The sequence below is a fragment of the Bos mutus genome, chromosome 1, assembly GCF_027580195.1.
Source record: "Bos mutus isolate GX-2022 chromosome 1, NWIPB_WYAK_1.1, whole genome shotgun sequence".
Taxonomy (NCBI): domain Eukaryota; kingdom Metazoa; phylum Chordata; class Mammalia; order Artiodactyla; family Bovidae; genus Bos; species Bos mutus.
The window spans coordinates 40,425,257-40,448,787 of NC_091617.1; the positions used below are offsets into that span (position 1 = coordinate 40,425,257).

General features: G+C 36.6%; 1 protein-coding gene across 2 annotated transcripts in view; it reads left to right on the top strand.

Moving 5' to 3' along the window:
• Positions 1–23,531, top strand: part of EPHA6 (EPH receptor A6) — a 1,036,017-nt gene that overhangs the window by 465,984 nt on the left and 546,502 nt on the right. For both annotated transcript variants that reach the window (XM_070368049.1, XM_070368058.1), the window contains exon 5: positions 3,206–3,541. In XM_070368049.1, the coding sequence (XP_070224150.1) occupies positions 3,206–3,541 (336 nt within the window). The remainder of the gene's footprint in view (positions 1–3,205; positions 3,542–23,531) is intronic.

Sequence of the window (23,531 nt, forward strand, 5' to 3'; positions counted from 1 at the left end):
GTGAAGCCAAAGGAAGATTGAAACTGTTTTTAAAATAAACTAATAGATGAGATTGTAGTTTTTATTCAAGTTTGTTGCATGATGGTCTTGAAAAACAGCTAGTTGGAAATTAGGATAGTTGTCCTTTTCTTATGAGGTTGGTCTTGAGAGTGTAGTGTGGAGATTGCTTTCTTCCTGTGTGAATTACTTGTTTCCTTTGAAGAAAAAGATCAACAGAAGGAAATCCCTAAGAGTTTTCAATACAGATGTCTCCAAAAGAGTTATTGCTGCCAAGTTTTTTTCTCCCAATGTGTCACATAATCTTTGTATAATTTATAAATGATAACAAAGCAATCAGGCCACATTCATAAAAGCCCAGTGACACATAATTTAGTGGAATCTGAGGATTAGAATTAATTGTCTCTCTTTGTTCTAAGTTCTAAATCTTAGTAAATGATTCACTGTATGTCATTACAGCTTAATATTTGCATGAAATCACAGTTTAGCTGGCATAATTTAACGGCAATTAAAAAGCTATTTAATCGTCATGCAAATTGGTATGAGGGCCCTTGAGTAAGAAGGGTGTCTGCCTTTTTAATTTAAGTATCTCTAGGCGGACAGTCATATACTTGCAGACACCCATAACATAATTGATAACATTCTTCCTGATCTTGGAAATGTAAGTGAATAATAATTCATGTTTTCCATTATAAATAAGAGAAAAGAGCAACAATATGAATATGTCATCCAGTAGGAAGACACTATTATGATAATGATAATGAATCTTTATCTCCTAGGCATGAGTCTAGGTTGGAGATAAAAAAAAAAAAATATGCTTATCCCTGTGCTCTAGTTTATAATCCCTTCAGTATTTGCCTTTCTGAAAGCAGACATGTCTGTAACTCTCTGGAACATGAAATGGCATAAAGCAAGGTATACAGAAACCTTTTAGAAAAACTAACTCCCATTTCTAGGGCTGGCTTTAGGTGGTGCACATATAGGTGTCTGAGACATACCCATCAGGTTGCTGATAATAGGATCCAACAAGATGAAAAAGGGAAGCATAGCATTTCTTAATATCTCAAACCCGACACCGAATTATATGGATTTAGGAGTGATGTTATGCTTCTCTAACACTGTGGAACAGATCTTGTTACTGAGTCCTCTGTTATCTTTAAGACCACTCCCCACACTTCAGCTGCATTGCTGTTTTTGAAACACATCACTTCTGTACATAGAATCTGTCAGCTTCTTCCTTTTAAATGAAAATATATATATGTATATATACAAACTCATTCCAGTGAGCATAGCAGTATTGTGTTATCCAACCCCTTCCTGTTGCTTAAAACTCACTTCTTGCTTACTCCTTCTACATTCTAGCTACAGTGATCTTCTGTCACTTCCATGACTATTTCACAACCTTTTTTGACTGAAGAACCGTGCGTGTTCTATCTCTAAAATCCTTCCTACCCCTCTCTACATCTTCCACACCACCTGCATGAGACCTTCTCAGAAGGTTTATCAGGTTGGCCCCCTGATACTTTTTTTTAGCTCCATTCCTTTTGATTTCTGTAATTGCACTTATTATAATTTGAATTTTATTCTTCTGTTTTTGTGTGTGCATTTGTGTTTATCTAGCCATTCAGCTAAAATATCAATAGCAAGAAAGCAGAAATAACATTTATCAGATTTAGGCTGTAAGCCCAAGATCTAGCAAAATATCTGGCACAGGTGGTAGTCATGGAAAACTTATTTAATGAGTGAATGACCATGTCTTGAAATCCAAAAGAAGCCTATGTGAAAACTTGAATTTATTTCTATGCAGAGAATGCCACAGAGAATTATTTTCCTCCTTCTAAGCAAATTGCCGAATTTAAAGAACTGTTTGAATTGCTTAAGACTAACCTTTTAAAATATAGCAGTATTATTTAATGAGTCATTTATGCAATTAATTATTTTTCAAAGTATCTGTCATAGGCACAGTCTCTTACAGAAGGATTCTGTGGCATTTCACAATATAGCAAGCACACAGTGCACTGTCTGGCACGCAGTAGACCTTCAGTTAATAATTGTTCAGTGAATGATATGAAACCAAGGTTTGAAGGACTGAGATGAATATACAAGATTATTGACACAATTTTAAAGAAAAAAATGAATAGTTAAAGATATTATGTACTCTGTGCAGTGTGATCATATGGAAAAATAATGGGAAAAGAGAGCAGATGCTCATCCACCACCCATGACCAATATGGTTTATGCAGACTCTTGATGACAAATAAGAGGATCTTGAAAGTCTCTTTATAAGCTTTCAAGGATGCATTTACTTATGCTTAGTAAAGTTTATATAAATAAAATCTAGGTACCATATCTTACCTATATCCCCTTTGATCGCTTCCAAATCCACCTGCCAATGCAGGAGACACAAGAAACGTGGGGTCCATCTCTGGATCAGGAAGATCCCCTGGAGAAGGAAATGGCAACTCACTCCAGTATTCTTGCCTGGACAATTCCATGGACAGACGTGCCTGGCGGGCTAGATTCCAGAGGTTGGCAAAGAGTCAGATGCAACTGAGCACACTCACGCAGCCCTTCCAAATAATGCTTTTGTCCCGTGAAATTGACAGGACCTAAAAAAGTATTTATGCTGCCTCCAGTTTCTGTTCCTATTCCCTTCCTTCCAAACTGTGTGTCCACCCTAAATTTATGGCCATTTATTCTCAGCCTGTGAGAAAAAGATTCTTAGATTTTCAAACGAATGAGAGTTTTAGTTATACATCAAGCATAGTATGAAGACTAAAATACTGAACACAACATATTTTATATATGTATGTTATTTCTTCAAAGTTTTTAAATGAAGATGCAATTATTAAGATGTAATTTTACAAAGCCATCATGTAAGTTAAAATAATGTTGGGTTATTGTATTTTTTCAGTCAACAAATTTAAGAAGTATAATTACTGTAACTTTTGGTGATCTGTGGCTTTTGATGTTAAATACTGAAATTTATATGCCAAAAGTTAGTATACAGACCATCTTCACCCCTAAGACTCCACTCTTACTAAACTTATGCAGATATTTTTAACCATTTTTCTTTATGGCTTCCATCAGAAGAAAGAGTTCAAACTAATATAAAATACCAGCACATGTTTATTATTGACGTTTTCAAGTTAGCACTATAATTCATTGTCCTATACATGTACATTTGTTTTTTAATTGCTTTCTCTAGGGCCACCTTCAGCTCCTAGGAATGTGGTTTTTAACATCAATGAAACGGCCCTTATTTTGGAATGGAGCCCACCAAGTGACACAGGAGGGAGAAAAGACCTCACATACAGTGTAATCTGTAAGAAATGTGGCTTAGACACCAGCCAGTGTGAGGACTGTGGTGGAGGACTCCGCTTCATCCCAAGACATACTGGCCTGATCAACAATTCCGTGATAGTACTTGACTTTGTGTCTCACGTGAATTACACCTTTGAAATAGAAGCCATGAATGGAGTTTCTGAGTTGAGTTTTTCTCCCAAGCCATTCACAGCTATTACAGTGACCACGGATCAAGATGGTAAGTTCTACTGCTGTTCTCTCAAAACAGATCTATAATTCCATTTTGATGCTTAATATCCCTAGTGGACCTGTATTCACTGGGGTGCAGTTACACACTCTCTACATTATAGGGGTGATTTACTGATTGTTGTTCTTACTGTTTCCCAAGGTGCAGAAAGATATTTTTGATATTACTTACTAGTATTGCCAATTAGATACAATCCTTGTCTTTAATGGCTATGCATTATGTTTTTCATATAATCCTATGCTGATATATCTTAATAAGCAAGTTCATATAACCTATCAACAAACATCAGACATAAATAAGGTTACTAAATGAATTGAAATTCAGCTGCCCTACTTACGCAACCCTCTCTTTTCCTTGTCAAATAAGGAAATAGTAAGTATTTATACTAATTATAACTCATATCTATATTATAAAAACAGTGCAGCCAACATGCCTAACCATAATTCACTCTTAAAAGGAACAGCAAATATATCCATTAATGTATCTAAATGCTGTTGTTTAGGTGCAGTTTTGTGTAAAAAATAAGCTGTCTTTTAAAAAAAAACTCCAGTTGCTTTCAGCTAAATGGCCCCTTTTAACACTATAGATTTTTACTGCAATATAGTCAGGCATGAAGAGTCCCATGCTTTTTATAAGAGTATATTATCTTTAATCCCCCCATTATGTAATTTTTCACAAAGCATGATACCAGGAAAACTTGAGATTTAAAAACTCCCTTTGAGAAGCATTCATAAATTATGTTGTTACAGAAAGGATCGTCTTATAGCAAAAAGTATTATTTTATGTGAACACATATAGATGAGGATAATTTATACAGATAAAACTATTCTTTTACACTATATTTATTTGCTGAGTCTGCTATAACAAATGCCACAGACTAGGTGGCATAATTATAGTGGAACATCAAAACCAGGAAACTGACATTTGGAAAATCTACAGGGCTCATGTGGCTGTGAAGGAATATCAGGAGTGAGCCTTGTAGTGATAATGGTGGTAGTTACATGAAGTTAGATATATGATAAGTTGCAAAAAGTTGCACTCAGTGCATACACATGCGTGCACACACACACACACAGACACACACACACACACATGAGCCCTGTGGATTTTCCAAATGTCAGTTTCTGGTTTTGATATTGCACTATAGTTATGCAAGTAGTTACCATTGGGGGAGGCTGGGTAAAATCTATGTGGGAAGTCGCAGTACACTTTTTTTTTTCTGGTAAATTTCTACGGCTCTATCATTGTTGCAAAATAAGAAGTTGAAAGAAGAACACTGATAAACCTGTAAAAAATACAGGAAGAAAACTTCAGCATTCTAAAAATATATTTGAAATGGATTTGACTATTTTATTCAAACTAATATAAGTTCACTTTGCTGATGCTCTTCAGAAATACATCTAATAAATAAAGCAAACAAATAGTACTGTAAAATCACCATTTTCGTATTTACTATGTAATATTCCCCTTCATGTAACAAATTGTTCTACATCATAGAATTTGCTTTTTGGTTGTTCAAAATGGAATTACTGTTTTCTTTTTTTATTATTATTATTCCTGTAGTATCAACAGAATGGTTTCAGATGTGTCTTCAAGATAAAACAGATTTAGGTCTTCTGTTTTGCTCTACACTGGCACATTAATTCTAAGCCTTTTTTCTGCTACCTGATTAAAAATAACCCAATACAACTGTTCTACCTATAAGGTATAAATAATTAAGTTTGAGAATAAAAACAATCAGTTCACTTCAGTCGCTCAGTTGTGTCCGACTCTTTGCGACCCCATGAATCTCAGCACGCCAGGCCTCCCTGTCCATCACCAACTCCAGGAGTTCACTCAGACTCATGTCCATGAGTCAGGAAGCCATCTAGCCATCTCATCCTCTGTTGTTCCCTTCTCCTCCTGCCCCCAACCACTCCCAGCATCAGAGTCCTTTCCAATGAGTCAGCTCTTTCCATGAGGTGGCCAAAGTACTGGAGTTTCAGCTTTAGCATCATTCCTTCCAAAGAAATCCCAGGGCTGATTTCCTTGAGAATGGACTGGTTGGATCTCCTCGCAGTCCAAAGGACTCTCAAGAGTCTTCTCCAACACCACAGTTCAAAAGCATCAATTCTTCGGTGCTCAGCTTTCTTCACAGTCCAACTCTCACATCCATACATGACTACTGGAAAAAACATAGCCTTGACTAGAGGGACCTTTGTTGGCAAAGTAATGTCTCTGCTTTTCAATATGCTACCTAGGTTGGTCATAAATTTTCTTCCAAGGAGTAAGCGTCTTTTAATTTCATGGCTGCAGTCACCATCTGCAGTGATTTTGGAGCCCAGAAAAATAAAGTCTGACACTGTTTCCACTGTTTAGGGAAACACACTGTTTCCCCATCTATTTCCCATGAAGTGATGGGACCGGATGCCATGATCTTCATTTTCTATGTTGAGCTTTAAGCCAACTTTTTCACTCTCCACTTTCACATTCATCAGGAGACTTTTTAGTTCCTCTTCACTTTCTGCCATAAGGGTGGTGTCTTCTGCATATCTGAGGTGATTGATATTTTCCAGCAATCTTGATTTCAGCTTTTGGTTCTTCCAGCCCACCGTTTCTCATGATATACTCTGCATATAAGTTAAATAAACAGGGTGACAATATACAGCCTTGACGTACTGCTTTTCCTATTTGGAACCAGTCTGTTGTTCCATGTCTAGTTCTAACTGTTGCTTCCTGACCTGCATGTAGGTTTCTCAAGAGGCAGGTCAGGTGGTCTGGTATTCCCATCTCTTGAAGAATTTTCCACAGTTTATTGTGATCCACACAGTCAAAGGCTTTGGCATAGTCAATAAAGCAGAAATAGATGTTTTTCTGGAACTCTCTTGCTTTTTCCATGATCCAGCAGATGTTGGCAATTTGATCTCTGGTTCCTCTGCCTTTTCTAAAACCAGCTTGAACATCTGGGAGCTCACAGTTCATGTATTGCTGAAGCCTGGCTTGGAGAATTTTGAGCATTACTTTACTAGCGTGTGAGATGAGTGCAACTGTGTCGTAGTTTGAGCATTCTTCTTCATTGCCTTTCTTTGGGATTGGAATGAAAACTGACCTTTTCCAGTCCTGTGGCCACTGCTGAGTTTTCCAAATTTGCTGACATATTGAGTGCAGCACTTTCACAGCATCATCTTTCAGGATTTGAAATAGCTCAACTGGAATTCCATCACCTCCACTAGCTTTGTTCTTAGTGATGCTTCCTCAGGCCCACTTGACTTCACATTCCAGGATGTCTGGCACTAGGTGAGTGATCACACCATCATGATTATCTTGGTCGTGAAGATCTTTTTTGTATAATTCTTCTGTGTGTTCTTGCCACCTCTTCTTAATATCTTCTGCTTCTGTTAGGTCCATACCTTTTCTGTCCTTTATCAAGCCCAATTTTGCATATTTTGAATATTTGAAATATTCCCTTGGTATGTCTAATTTTCTTGAAGAGATCTCTAGTCTTTCCCATTCTGTTATTTTTATCTATTTCTTTGCATTGATCACTGAGGAAGGCTTTCTTTTCTCTTCTTGCTATTCTTTGGAACTTTGCATTCAGATGCTTATATCTTTCCTTTTCTCCTTTGCTTTTTGCTTCTCTTCTTTTCACAGCTATTTGTAAGGCCTCCTCAGACAGCCATTTTGCTTTTTTGCATTTCTTTTCCATGGGGATGGTCTTGATCCCTGTCTCCTGTACAATGTCATGAACCTCCATCCATAGTTCTTCAGGCACTCTGTCAGATCTAGTCCCTTAAATCTATTTCTCACTTCCCCTGTATAATCATAAGGGATTTGATTTAGGTCACACCTGAATGGCCTAGTGGTTTTCCCTGCTTTCTTCAATTTAAGTCTGAATTTGGCAATAAGGAGCTCATGATCTGAGCAACAGTCAGCTCCTGGTCTTGTTTATGCTTACTGTATAGAGCTTCTCCATCTTTGGCTGCAAAGAACATAATCAATCTGATTTCAGTGTTGACCATCTGGTGATGTCCATGTATAGTGTCTTCTCTTGTGTTGTTGGAAGAGGGTGTTTGCTATGACCAGTGCGTTCTCTTGGCAAAACTCTATTAGCCTTTGCTCTGCTTCATTCCATATTCCAAGGCCAAATTTGCCTGTTACCCCAGGTGTTTCTTGACTTCCTACTTTTCCATTCCAGTCCCCTATAATGAAAAGGACATCTTTTTTGGATGTTAGTTCTAAAAGGTCTTGTAGGTCTTCATAGAACCATTCAGCTTCTTCAGCGTTACTGGTTGGGGCATAGACTTGGATTACTGTGATATTGCATGGTTTGCCTTGGAAATGAACAGAGATCATTCTGTCGTTTCTGAGATTGCATCCAAGTACTGCATTTCAGACTCTTTTGTTGACCATCATGGCTACTCCATTTCTTCTAAGGGATTCCTGCCCACAGTAGTAGATATAATGCTTATCTGAGTTAAACTCACACATTCCAGTCCATTTTAGTCCGCTGATTCCTCGAATGTAGACGTTCACTCTTGCCATCTCCTTTTTTTACCACTTCCAATTTGCCTTGATTCATGTACCTGACATTCCAGGTTCCTATGCAATATTGCTCTTTACAACATCAGACCTTGCTTCTATCACCAGTCACATCCACAGCTGGGTATTGTTTTTTTGCTTTGGCTCCAGCCCTTCATTCTTTCTGGAGTTATTTCTCCACTGATCTCCAGTAGCATATTGGGCACCTACTGACCTGGGGAGTTTCTCTTTCAGTATCCTATCATTTTGCCTTTTCATACTGTTCATGGGGTTCTCAAGGCAAGAATACTGAAGTGGTTTGCCATTCCCTTCTCCAGTGGACCACATTTCTGTCAGATCTCTCCACCACGACCTGCCTGTCTTGGGTGGCCCCACAGGGCATGGCTTAGTTTCACTGAGTTAGACAAGACTGTGGTCCTAGTGTGGTTAGACTGACTAGTTTTCTGTGAGTATGGTTTCAGTGTGTCTGCCCTCTGATGCCCTCTTGCAATACCTACCACCTTACTTGGCTTTCTCTTACTTTGGACATGGGGAATCTCTTCACGGCTGCTCCAGCAAAGCACAGCTTCTGCTCTTTACCTTGGACGAGGGTTATCTCCTCACCACCCCCCACTCCTGACCTTGAACATGGAATAGCTCCTCTAGGCCCTCCTGTGCCCGCGCAACCACAGCTCCTTGGAGGTGGTGTTGCTCCTCCTGGCCGCTGCCCTTGGCCTCAGGCATGGGGTAGCTCCTGTCAGCCGTTCCTGTGCTATCGCAGCCTGGCACTCTCAGCTGCTGCCTCTGACCTTGGATGTGGGGTAACTCCTCTTGGCTGCCGCCCCTCGGGCATGGGTCCTCCAGGCTTCTGCCCCTGGCCTCGGACATGGGGTATCTCCTCTCGGAACAATATATCACTTTAAATCAAATATGTTTGTAAATATCTTTATATAATTTCATACATTATACATACATATAATAGTCTTTTGTTCTAGTATTAGAAGAGAGTTCATATTGACTATTTTTCTAATGTAGCAGAAGGCAGGGTAAAAACTATTTCTCACTTTGAAAATGAAAGAATTCATTAAAACTGTATTGCTATAAGGACAGAAATTATATTAGTCATGGAACAAGATGTAGTATCCATATATTGAAACTAAACTTTCTGGAAGAGGATTATCTTTGAGAAGACTATTCAGAAACATTTATTATTCATTTACTTCTACTTTGTTTTAGATATAAGTTTTAATGAAAAATCAAAATATATTTAAATTTTGTTTGAAAAGTACATCAAGTTCCACATATATATTTTATAAAATATTATTGCCAGTTTTATTTGTATGAACCACTATATCAATGTCATAATTTTAAGAGACAAAAAGAAGGTCTTCTTTTCTTGTGTCTGAAATTCTGATGTTAGAAAACCACATCTTTAAAAATGCAAATACTCTAGTCAGGGGTAACATTATGAAATAATTCAGTCTGTGCTGTATCAGTTAAATCTTTTCATATCAGAAAGGGTCAGATCCTAGTGCTGGAATGAAAAAGGAGCTTATAGAAACTGAGATGTCCCACAACCAAACTTGAGCTGTCATCATTGTGTGCCAGCCTTGATAAGACAACAATGTTACTAATCCTAATAGAGGGAGGGACTTCCCATCATTCTACTTGGGTATCTTTGGAAATTTTCTTTGAAGCGACTCAAGAGGTGCTGTACAAAGTTACAGGATGGCACATTACAATTTTATTGGACTGAGGAGACCACAGTAAATTCTTTGTCTCATTACTCATAAGTTACATATTATTGTTTTCACACCATAGAAAAATGATAGAGCTATTCAAAGCCTTTAACTTATTCAGTATATGTACAGTGGTGAGAAAGCTCTTATGAATTCCGTGAGAGGTAGATAATAAATAATTTGACAAATGCATAATTAGTACTGTGATAAACCCCACCAAGGAGAACATCAGGTTCTCTGAAAGCATGTATTATTCAGGTCTGGAGGATAAGGTCTGGTCTTTCTGAGGAAACAGTGTTAAATTATGTTCTGAAAGATGAATGGGATGTGCATAAGCCAGATGAAGCCAGGAGAAGGGAAAGAATACTGAGTAGAAGGAACCAAGTGAAGATCGAGCAGTTGAGGAATTAAGCCCTGAGGGCTAATATACCCAAGAAGGTTGAAGACGTTGGTATATTGCAGAAGTACAGTAGGACCTGTGGATGGAATGAACGGTTAACTTAAGATTTGGAGAAATAGGTTGGAGTCTACAAAATAGCCAAGACAACTTAGGAGAACAGCCATTTAGCAGAAGTGACTAATGCATCATCAGGGCCACAGGTTGGGTAAAAGAAAATCAACAGAATAATAATGCTGTACTTGAGCTGACTTAGTACAATTAGGAAATAAATTGAAACAGGCTGAAAAATATAGACAGTTGCATTAATTATGTTTTTACTACTCTATGTGTGCAGTGTAGAACATGAGGATAAAGAGGAAATTTGCATCAAATGGCCTTTTCTTTCATGTAGTTAATTGTTCTTAGTCTCTCAATCATTGTCCAACTCTTTGTGACCCCATGGACAGTAACCTGCCAGGCTCCTCTGTCCATGGAATTCTCCAGGCAAGAATACTGGAATGGGTTGCCATTTCCTCCTCCAGAGGATCTTCCCAACCCAGGGATCAAACCTGCATCTTCTGTGTCTCCTGCATTGCAGGCAGATTCTTCACCTGCTGAGCCATCAGGGAAGCCCGTAGTTAAATACACACACACACACACACACACACACACACATTCTCATACTTAAGAAATATTAAGTAAACCACATTAAACAACCTTTGCTTAATTGTTTACTGTTTACAATTAAAGAAATTTAAAAAAAATTTTTTTCCCAAATCACTTAGAACTACTTTAGCTGTAGTTAGGAGAAACGTTCCTTGATTATACTGATTCTAGTTGGATAAATAAGATTATAGATTTAAAGCTATGACTCTCATAATTAGAAATCTTAGCAATAAACCTTAATTAACTGACTTCTACAATCCCTAAAAGCTATATTTGCAACCTTCTATTTTCATAGTCTATTTAAATGGTCCTTAAAGGCGGTTCATTTAGAGAGCAAAACAAGAAAGCAACACCTAGAAAACATTTGACTTTAATCTTCAGTGCATGATAGAAAAACAAAGATGTGTGATTTAGTAAAAGGAATTATTCAGGTCATAGACAGTAAAGGAAAATGTTAATCATGTATAGTCAGCCTGAAACAAATTGTGTTTGTAGGTATCCTGACATGTGCAAAAACCTTAAGGGATCATGTTCAAGGTAAAAGACATGTATGACAAAACCAATACAATATTGTAAAGTAATTAGCCTCCAATTAAAGTGAAAGATGTGCTAAATTACAAACCAATTCTGCTGATATTTGCTAAAGGGTCTTTAAAGCATTTATTGTCAGAAGCAATTTTTCCAATCATCTGACTTCTTAAAATGTATATTCAACCCTCCTATCTCTGCCATTGGGCGACTATTCTATATAGGTCTTGCTTTAGGCTTAATTTTGTTTGAAGATTCATATATGTGCTCAGGCAGGAATAATTAATTGAACTGACTTTGAAAATAAATTTAATCAGCATAAGTCTCCATTTTTTATAAACTTGAGATGTCTGTTTGATTTACAGTTCACTGCATTCTGAAAATATAATCTATTCCAAATAGCAACCTTTTGCACATTGCTAGAGTAGGTAATTAGGGACATTGAAAACATCATTCATCTTTATATCTGTATTTTAATTTATTTATGTCTGAATATTCCTCCTAATCCTCACTATGTTTTCAAAATTCTTGACAGTGAATATTTTTTTCTAAACTCTGTGCTGCTGCTACTGCTAAGTCGCTTGAGTCTTGTCCGACTCTGTGCAACCCCATAGACAGCAGCCCACCAAGCTCCTCTGTTGCTGCGATTCTCCAGGCAAGAATACTGGAGTGGGTTGCCATTTCCTTCTCCAATGCATGCATGCACGCTAAGTCACTTCATTTGTGTCTGGCTCTGTGTGACCCTACAGACAGCAGCCCACCAGGCTGCTCTGTACACGGGATTATCTAGGCAAGAATACTGCACTAGGTTGTTATTTCCTTCTCCAAAACTCTATGCAAGTTTATTCAAAACAAAAGAAATCAATATAAAAGTTTTATATGCTGTGATCACTGACCTAGAGCCAGACATCCTGGAATGTGAAGTCAAGTGGGCCTTAGAAAGCATCACTATGAACAAAGCTAGTGGAGGTGATGGAATTCCAGTTGAGCTATTTCAAGTCCTGAAAGATGATGCTGTGAAAGTGCTGCACTCAATATGCCAGCAAATTTGGAAAACTCAGCAGTGGTCACAGGACTGGAAAAGGTCAATTTTCATTCCAATCCCAAAGAAAGGCAATGCCAAAGAATGCTCAAACTACCACACAATTGCACCCATCTCACACGCTAGTAAAGTAATGCTCAAAATTCTCCAAGCCAGGCTTCAGCAATATGTGAACCGTGAACTTCCTGATGTTCAAGCTGGTTTTACAAAAGGCAGAGGAACCAGAGATCAAATTGCCAACATCTGCTGGATCATGGAAAAAGCAAGAGAGTTCCAGAAAAACATCTATTTCTGCTTTATTGACTATGCCAAACCCTTTGACTGTATGGATCACAATAAACTGTGGAAAATTCTGAAAAAGATGGGAATACCAGACCACCTGACCTGCCTCTTGAGAAATTTGTATGCAGGTCAGGAAGCAACAGTTAGGACTGGACATGGAACAACAGACTGGTTCCAAATAGGAAAAGGAGTACATCAAGGCTGTATATTGTCACCCTGCTTATTTAACTTATATGCAGAGTACATCATGAGAAACGCTGGACTGGGAGAAGCACAAGCTGGAATCAAGATTGCCGGGAGAAATATCACCTCAGATATGCAGATGACACCACCCTTATGGCAGAAAGTGAAGAGGAACTCAAAAGCCTCTTGATGAATGTGAAAGCGGAGAGTGAAAAAGTTGGCTTAAAGATCAACATAGAAAACGAAGATCATGGCATCCGGTCCCACCGCTTCATGGGAAATAGATGGAGAAACAGTGGAAACAGTGTCAGACTTTATTTTTTGGGGCTCCAAAATCACTGCAGATGGTGACTGCAGCCATGAAATTAAAAGACGCTTACTCCTTGGAAGGAAAGTTATGACCAACCTAGATAGCATATTCAAAAGCAGAGACATTACTTTGTCAACAAAGGTCTGTCTAGTCAAGGCTATGGTTTTTCCAGTAGTCATGTATGGATGTGAGAGTTGGACTGTGAAGAAAGCTGAGTGCCGAAGAATTGATGCTTTGGAACTGAGGTGTTGGAGAAGACTCTTGAGAGTCCCTTGGACTGCAAGGAGATCCAACCAGTCCTTTCTGAAGGAGATCAGTCCTGGGATTTCTTTGGAAGGAATGATGCTAAAGCTGAAACTCCACTACTTTGGCCACCTCATGCGAAGAGTTGATTCATTGGAAAAGCCTCCGATGCTGGGAGGGATTGCAGGCAGGAGGAGAAGGGGACGACAGAGGATGAGATGGCTGGATGGCATCACTGACTCGATGGACGTGAGTCTGAGTGAACTCCAGGAGTTGGTGATGGACAGGGAGGCCTGGTGTGCTGCAATTCATGGGGTCGCAAAGAGTTGGACACGACTGAGGGACTGAACTGAACTGAAAGATACACTGAATATAAGATAGTGGCATAAGTTAAAAAATAATAAAATCAATAACTATAATTTAAGCTGAGTAATACTATCATATTATATTTTTCATATTTCTTAAACTGAAAAAAATCACATATTCAAAAGCCACAGACACTTTATATTGACGGATAAAATTTTCCTATTTCTTAAGAAAAGTATTCTTCTTCTGAGAAGTATTCTAAGTATTTTATGCACGGAAGGTAATTGAAATGTCAGCCTAGCTAAACATAACTAAGTAACTTTATGGTCCAGCCAAATATTGAAATTGAGGAATCCAAGTAATTGTAAACTTTGTGTTTAGTCCTGGGAAACATCCAATTGCTCTCAAGTCTAGTGTCTTTTTGGCATTCATCTTTTGAGAAAATGAATGGTATAGAAAAGGCTCTTAGACCTTAGCAATGAGTTTCTTGAAGTTGTTAAGTGGCTCAGCTTTCAGTCAGCAAGTTTAGAAAACGAACTGCTTCCAGTCATTTGTGAATAGTAGCACATATGCATCTCTCTCACTGGATCATAATCATATTTTATATATCATAGTTTGACCAATATATAAGCATCTTGAGAACGAGTATGATGTGTTATTTGCCTAAGTCTATGTTCAATCTCAGGAGAAGGCAATGGCACCCCACTCCAGTACTCTTGCCTGGAAAATCCCATGGACAGAGGAGCCTGGTAGGCTGCAGTCCATGGGGTTGCTAAGAGTCAGACCCGAATGAGCGACTTCACTTTCACTTTTCACTTTCATGCATTGGAGGAGGAAATGGCAACCCATTCCAGTGTTCTTGCCTGGAGAATCCCAGGGATGGCGGGGCCTGGTGGGCTGCCGTCTATGGGGTCGCACAGAGTCGAACACGACTGAAGCGACTTAGCAGCAGTGTCAGCAGCATGCTCAATCTCTGAGCTTCCCTAGTAGGTCAGATGGTAAAATGTCTGCCTGCAATGCAGGAGACTTGGGTTTGATCTCTGGGTCAGGGTAGATCCCCTGGAGAAGGGAATGGCAACCCACTCCAGCATTCTTGCCTGGAAAATTCCATGAACACAGAACCCTGTGGGCTACAGTTCATAGGGTCGCAAAGAGTTAGACACGACTGAGCGACTAACACACACTTTCATCCTTGATCTACAATTCTTATAACCTAATAAATCTCAGTTAACTGCGTTAACAGAAATTGGAGATCGTTTCAGTTAATTATTTCATTCACTCAAAAATATTTCTTGAATACTTACTATCTGCCAGAAACAATTCAGTATGCTAAAGATATAGCAATAAAGGAACAATGCAAACTGCTAACAGTGTCCCTTTGTTCAGAACATATTTTTGTGTCAAGTCGTGATATGTCCCATGAAGAAAAACTAAACAGACTAAGAGATCTGGAGGTGATGGGAGAGGGACATTTTACATAGGGAAACCAAAAACACCTCTCTTGATATTGTAATACTCCAGCAGATCATGAGTTTAAGGAGAAAGCCTGAATATAAAATAATATTCCAGGCAGTGTGAAACAAAAGGGCAAAGCCTTAAATTTAACCAGGAATTTGCCTCAAAAGCTACTAGAAAGTATTATTAGACATGTATTCATTAGTGCATATTGAATTTCTTGCTTACTAAGTCTTCTGCTGCTGTTCTTAGAATTTTTAACAAAAAGTTTTTATCGACACTAAACCATCCTTTAATAGCAATAATGGGGGTTTTTGGTGATTGTACATTGCTAGAGAAATATGCTTAATCCTAAACTTGATTTTATGCAGTTGACTTTTAGAGTCATCAAGTTTCTCTAAGAAATTCTTATTTGTGCAGTTTTTCAGAAAGGTGACTAGATGTTTTCTTTAGCATAAAATAATAAGATCTTATTGCTATGTTGATACCGCTAATACCAAATTAACAATTTAATGGCATTTCTCCGTATAAATTGAAAAATAGTAATAGAACTTTTTAAGTAAAATATTTTAAATCCTATAAAAAATAAACCTGATCAGCAGTGAAAATAAGTGCAATCTGACCACATTTTGCATAATCTATGACTGTCATGTGATGTAAGGCTCTACTTTATGGTAGAGCAAATATCCCACACATTGTTTGCTCATTTTCAATGCAATTCTTTGTTTTAAAAAGGGATGCCAATTTAACTCCATTAACTTAACTGCCTGCATAACAGATTGACTGATTTGGATAACTGGATTATTGATTCAAATGTAGTTACTCTTAAAAAATAGGTTTTCATTTGGGGGAAGGGATATTTTCTAAAAGTCCTTTTTATTTCAAAGTAAATATTAATAAATATTTTTTTTTAAATAATGTGTAAAAGTGAAACTAAAAGACTTTCAAGTTTGATAGATTATTCTGATAAATTAGTTAAAATGTGAAGTGTCTAATATTTAATAAATAGTTTGTAAAGATTGAAAACTAATTGCTGACCTTTTAATCACACTGAAATTCCATATAATGTGTTTAAGTAGTTTTTTTTTCTTCCATGTATTCCTCAGCACTTTTCTATTTGGTTTGGATTCTAAAACAGTCAGTTCCAGCTACATAATTTGTGATGCCCAGTGAAAAATGAAACTGCAGGACCCTTTGTTCAAAAAGCAGGAAAAAAAAAAGGGCCATTAAAGGTACTAAAATATAAAGCTTTTTCCTTCTGCAATTTCTCTCTCTCTCTCAACTTGTCATGGTACTTTTTTATTTGCCATTTAATGTCCAAGTAAAGAAAAAGTAAATTTCAAATTACTAGCGTAAACTTTACCATTCATCTTTATATTGCTCAATGCTACTTTTAAATGTAAAGATAAGAGCATCTAACTCATGTGAAGTCAGAGTACAGCACAGTTTTTTTCCTAAAGTCCTGCACCACTTGGTATCTCCAGTCCCCAACGGTATCTCAAGCAGACCAGGACAGACAAATATAAGACAGACTCAAAACCTTGGAAAGAATTAGGAAGGGTGTCCCCAGGCACTGATCCAGTCCAGAGACCTTCCCTCTGCACAGGGATAGTTGTAGGGAGATTGATGACACCTCCAGATTCCCAGGGCTTCCCAACCCAGAGTGCAAGGGAGAACTCTAAAGGTCTTTAAATCTCCTTGCCAGAAACTGTTGGCTGCCTACATGGGATGAATGAGAAAGCCAGAGTGTCAAGCTCCCAGTTGCCCCATCAGACTTTGCTTACAAAATATGAATTAAAGATAAAATTATTAAGAATTTCAAGATGGCAGTAGCCAAGCATTATACTCTAAGCAGGATTATAGAACCATGCAGCTGAAAAAGTCAAGCAGACTCTTGAAATCTATCCTGAACGCATTCTACAAAATAGTGATGTCATTGTTTTTCCCATTTACCTCTATATGTTAGTCAGAAAACAACTATGTTCAGTAACTGCGATGTGCCAAGTACTGTGATGTGTGCCATGTAGTGAAAAGCAAGCGCGTGTTAGAATGTTTGAAATGCGGTGTCTACTACAGAGCAGTCTTTCATTCCTTAAAATTCTTTAGAGCTTAACTAAAAAAAAAAGATAAAATTAAGCATATATCTGATTCAGTATACATTTTTGAATACTGAGTGCCTAAAATATTACTTAGCATGCAAGTCCTTAAAATATGTATAAAGTAATAAATGATAAAATAGTGATGTGATAGGTGGTAAATATTGACATTTCATTTTTCTATTTCTATGAAAGAGAGACTAGATGTTTGACCATATATTTATTCTGTCATACAGTAAGCAAAGCTTTTAGTTATAAAAGATAAAAAACAAAAAAAAATTGAAAGATGGCTCCATAATTTGCCTAAAGCTGTTCTAATTATTTTGCAATTCTAATAGACCTAAATATAAATTCTGTAGCTCTATATTGTACTAAGTCACTTCTAAAGTGTACCCTAAGACAAAAACGTGCTTTTTTCCTTCAAAATAATTATAGCTTGGCTCACTGAATTACTTGTATTCATTTTTTTCAAATTCTTATCTAGCTCATATCTTAAGTAATATCTCATTAAAGCAAATAAATAATATTCCAAGGATAATAAATGTATCTATAATATGTGGATAGACATATCCTGGTCATTCTGTTTTGTTTTGTCTTTAAACAGCTTATTTTACTCTTCTGCTGATTCGCTATATCTCTAAGATATGATTACCCTTTACTTTACAAAAATTCTGTGTGAATTGATGTCCTCTCTTGACTTCCTGTTTCAAGGCTTCTTTATATAAATAGTGAATAATCGACTACTTTCTATGAGTTTGAATTATATTTTGATAGGCTTGATATTTATGTCCTATCTTATAATTTTATATTTTAAAGTTTTTTGATTACTTTTCTTCAAGATAACCATGGTGGTCAGTTGTAGATATGATTTGACCATTTAGATTCCTAGAAATTGGGACTAGGTTCCTCTTTCTGTTGTTATAAGAAATGTGCTGAACAGTTTTGAGTTGGTTTTTATTTAGCTGTTTTTCAAGATGTGAGATAGTTGTATTAAGAGCAGAACAATTAAACTCTATTTGAAGTACTACTTAATTATATTTTTAAATTTAAAGATAACTGACATGTAAAATTATGTCCTAAAATATTTTCCACCATCTGAATTTTATTACCCTAACTGCTGCCAGCCCATATTATATACTTATAAGGTGACAATTTTCATATGCCTTAAAGAATCTCAAGAGAATGTATAATTCAGCTACATGTCTTCAGTCAAGATGAATTTATAAATGTTATACTATTTGTATAAATATATTTTATGTTACAAATAAATGCCATTTTTATCCCATTTCAAATATATCTAAGCAATAATTCCAATTTTCTTGTATATTTTCACTGACTCTTTTAGGATGGTCTTCTTTGTGTATGCGTGCTAAGTTGCTTCAGTCATGTCCTACTCTTTTGTGACCCCCTGGACTGTAGCCCTCCAAGCTCCCCTGTCCATGGAATTCTGCAGGCAAGAATACTAGAATAAGTTGCCATGCCCTCTTCCAGGAGATCTTCCCGATCCAGGGATCTGAACCCTCATCTCTTACGTCTCCGACATTGCCATGCTAGATCGTTACCATTGGCATCACCTGGGAAGCCTGTCTTTCATGAATTTTGCCTAAAATCTTCCCTCTGCCTATTAGCCTATTAAAGAAGAAAATACAAAAAAATAAGTTGCTCTTCAAGAGCTAGACGGTCTCTTTCTCTGCATCATAACACTTTATTTAAGATAGGAAACCATCAGTAAACATTCTAGTTAGATTACTTTATTTATATATTGGAGATTTTTAAAAATTTTATATAATGTAATTTTTACTCTAATTTTCTGAATAAAAAAGGAATTCATAATGCTAGGTGAAATGCAAGAAGTAACCTAAATGCATTAAATTATGATAGACCTTTTTTTAATGATACGTCCTTGATATGTCTATTTTCTTTACATATTAAGAATTAAAGTTTTAATGATCTTTTAAGACAAACTCATCATTTTTGTACTATGATCTAGAACTATCGTTCTCTAAGCTCTTCTCTACAAATGTCCCAATTTTTCATTTCTGTTATTAATTTAAAATTTATTTTCTACTTCCATAGTTTTATTTTTCCTCCTTTGTGGTAGCTCACAGTTTCAGAGGTGGGCATGAAGTCATATACTTGCCTTCATGTAACTTTTAAGTCCATTGTGAGGCACCAGAGGTAGAGTATGGGAAGAGTTACCTAATAGGAACTTGATTTTGTAGGGAAAATTATAGTGTTATTTTTTTATTTATGTATAGTATGTGCAATGCTATATATTAATGTTAGTTATATAATATAATGATAACAATTTTAAAGGTTATTATGCTCCATTTATAGTTATGGTAAAATATACTGGTATGGTATAATATGGTAAAATTTACTGGCTATATCCCCTGTGCTTATCCTTGTAGCTTTTTTATGCATAATAGTTCATACCTTTTAATCCCCTACCCTTATGTTGCACCTCCCCACCTGTCTCCTCCCCATTGGTAACCACTAATTTGTTCTCTATTAGTCTGTTTCTTTTTGTTATATTCATTAGTTGTAATTTTTTAGATTCTACATGTATCATCATGTAGAATCAGTCATGTCCAACTCTTTGTGACCCCATGGACAGTAGCCCACCAGGCTCCTCTGTCCATGGAATTTTCTAGAGAAGAATACTGGAGTGGGTAGCACATTCTCCGAGGGATATTCCTGACCCAGGGATCGAACCCAGGTCTCTTACATTGCAGGCAGATACTTGATGGTATTTATCTTTGGGTTTATCTTTGTCTGACATTTCTGTTACCATAAAATCCTCCAAGTCCATCCATGCTTTTGAAAATGGCAAAATTTTATTTAGGTTGCCTCTATATCTTGGCAACTATAAATAGGTCTGTTTTGAACATTGGGATGCGTGTAAATTTCTTTCTTTTTACCTGTGATTGGAATTGCTGGGTCGTATGGTAGATCTATTTTTACTTTTTTGAGAAACCTCCATGCTGTTTTCTTCAGTGGCTGCACCTATTTACATTCCCCCTAGCAGGGTATATGTGTTCCGTTTTCTCCACATCCTCACCAACATTTTATATTTGTGTTCTTTTTGAGGACAGTGATTGACAGGTATGAGATGATATCTTATTCTGGTTTTGATTTTCAATTCCCTGATGATTTGTGACATTGAATGTCTTTTCATGTGCCTATTAGTCATCTGCATATCCTGTTATGGAAAATGTCTATTCAAGTCTTCTGCTCATTTTTTTAATTGAGTTGTTTATTTTTTGATGTTGATTTATGTGAGCTGTTTATGTATTTTTGGATATTAACTTATAACTCTAATTTTAAGGTCAAAAGACACAAAAATCATTTTTACTTAATTATTTGACAACTAAGAAGACTACATATGTTTGACATTTAAAGAAACCAAGCAAAACCTCACATTCTGTAAACTTAGCACATAAACATGGCATACAGGTTATATTTCTGAGCTGGATTTTGCATAAAACCCTTTATTTTCATATTTTCATTTTCAAGAACTAATTACTTTTCTTGTGATTTAATTTCATCACTAAAATTTTGCTTAATTTTCTCTGTAAAAACTTTTCTTAGAAAGTGTGGTATCAAGTTTTCATAATACTATCTATAAGTTCACTGCATTGTACTTTTATATCAAAAATATTGGTTGCTAGATAATGAAGGTTTTATATAAATGAAAAATGTCATGCTGTTCCATTTGTATATGGCTTTTTCTTCAAAATTATTCTCAGGTGTATCACTTAAAACAGAAGTATATTTAATCAAAATCAACTAATGAATAACTAGCTCATATTTTAGGAATTAATTTATATTTCCATGGAGAAGATAGAAACAGTTTCTGGTTAAAGGAACAAAAGAGCCTTGAAAAAAAGTTCTTAATATACAGAGAAATTTAATATAGGATAAAGAACACATCTAAGATCAATAGGAAAATTATAAATCATTGAATAAAATGTTTTGAGGGAAAATTATTATTTAAAATATTTAAAGTTAATTTTCAACTAAGAAAATACCCTGAAATAAATCCCAAGTTATTAACCAAGTAAATACAAGCATAACATCTTAAAAAAATTAAGTATAGATGAATAGAGAATCATATAAAAATAAATTACAAAGCAAATAACAGATGAGTTTAATAGAGATTTCATATATCAAAGTCTTTATAAATAAAATGATAAAAAGTAACAAGCTAGGTAAGATACAAGTGAAGAATTAAAATGATAAAATATTTGTTAGTCATTCAGTCATATTCAGCTCTTTGTGACCCTATGGACTGTAACCCACCAGTCTCCTCTGTCCATGGAATTTTCTAGGAAAGAATACTGGAGTGAGTAGCTAGTTCTCCAGAGGATATTCCTGACCCAGGGATCAAACCCAGGTCTCTTACATTGTAGGCAGATACTTTATTGTCTGAGCCACCAGGGAAGTCCATGTGAAGAACAGACCATGGTAAAATATAGTTTGGCCACCTGATGCAAAGAACCGACTCATTCGAAAAGACCCTAGGAAAGATTGTAGGTGGGAGGAGAAGGGGATGACAGAGGATGAGATGGTTGAATGGCATCACTGACACGATGGACATGAGTTTGAGTAGGCTCCAGGAGTTGGTGATGGACAGGGAAGCCTGGCGTGCTGCAGTTAATGGGATCGCAAAGAGTCGGACACGACTGAGTGACTGAACTGAAAACGGGCAAAGGATGAGCTGTCAATCCTTACTTAGAAGAGATACTATTACCTAATATTCATTAAAAAAGAATTTCAATCTTGAGTTTTCCCTGGCAGTCCAGTGGTTAAGACTTCCTGATCTTTTAGTGCAGGGGGGCAAGTTTGATCCCTGGCTGGGAAACTAAGATCCCACACGCCATGGAGCACTGCTGAAAAAAGAAATAATTTAATTCTTGCTAAATTTCAGACAAATGAAAATTAAAACAATGATAGGTAATTTTCTTGTAATTAAGTTGGACTTTTTTTTCCTAAGATTTTCTTTGGTAAATGGTAATAATTATGTCAGCTTAGAATATAATTTGGTAAGAACTCCATATCACTATAGGAAAACTACAAAATTATATGGCAATGTGCTTCCAGTACCTTAAAATTACTATGTCCTTTTAATACACTAGGTATATTAATATCTGATATGGAAGCTGAAGCTCCAATACTTTGGCCATCTGACGCAAAGAACTGACTCATTTGAAAGACTCGATGCTAGGAAAGATTGAATGCAGGAGGAGAAGGGGATGACAGAAGATGAGATGGTTGGATGGCATCACTGACTCAATGGACATGAGTTTGAGTGATCTCCAGGAGTTGGTGATGTACAGGGAGGCCTGGTGTGCTGTAGTTCATGGGGTTGCAAAGAGTTGGACATGAATGAGCAACTGAACTGACCGATATTAGTATCTTAAGAAAGATAAAACATATAGAAATAGTATATGGGTGTATAATCATGCATTAAGTATAATAATGAAATGTGTAAATATCCTAAATTACCAAGAATAAATAGTCAACAAATGTACTATGCCCATAAGGCAGAATATTAAGTTTAGTGAATGAGAATAATGCTGACAGTATTGTAAGGACTGCAGGCCCTGAAACTCTGTATACATCATCATGCAAGTATGTAAACAACTAGTGCACACGTGTAATCATAAGAAAATGAATAGCAACATCTTCTAATGTTGGCACTGTTTCTCTCTGTGGGGTGGGTCTATGACTGTTTAGTTCTCTAAAGTGACTTGTGAGCTCCTCCATGATCAGGCCCTGATTATCCTATTATAGCTCCTTATATTTACCCTCTTACCATAATTACCATGCTCTTCATTTCCATTGCATGTAAATTTTTTCTATTGGTTTCTCCATAAATATATCCCAAGGTGTAACATTGCACATTTCACATAAAATCTATACATTAAATATTTACTAAAGTAAGTGAAAGTGAAGTCTCTCTGTCATGTCCGCCAACTCTTTGGGACCCTGTGGACTGTAGCCCACCAGGCTCCTCCATCCACGGGATTCTCCAGGCAGGAATACTAGAGTGGGTTGCCATTTCCTTCTCTAGGGAATCTTCCCGACCCAGGGATCAAACCTAGGTCTCCCACCTTACTCTGAGCCACCAGAGAAGCCCAAATATTTACTAAAGAAGTAGGTAAATTAAGTGTATGGGTGTATATAAATACACACAAATTTTTACCATACATAAAGTGAACCTTTTAAAGATTTAATACCCTGATCCTTTTG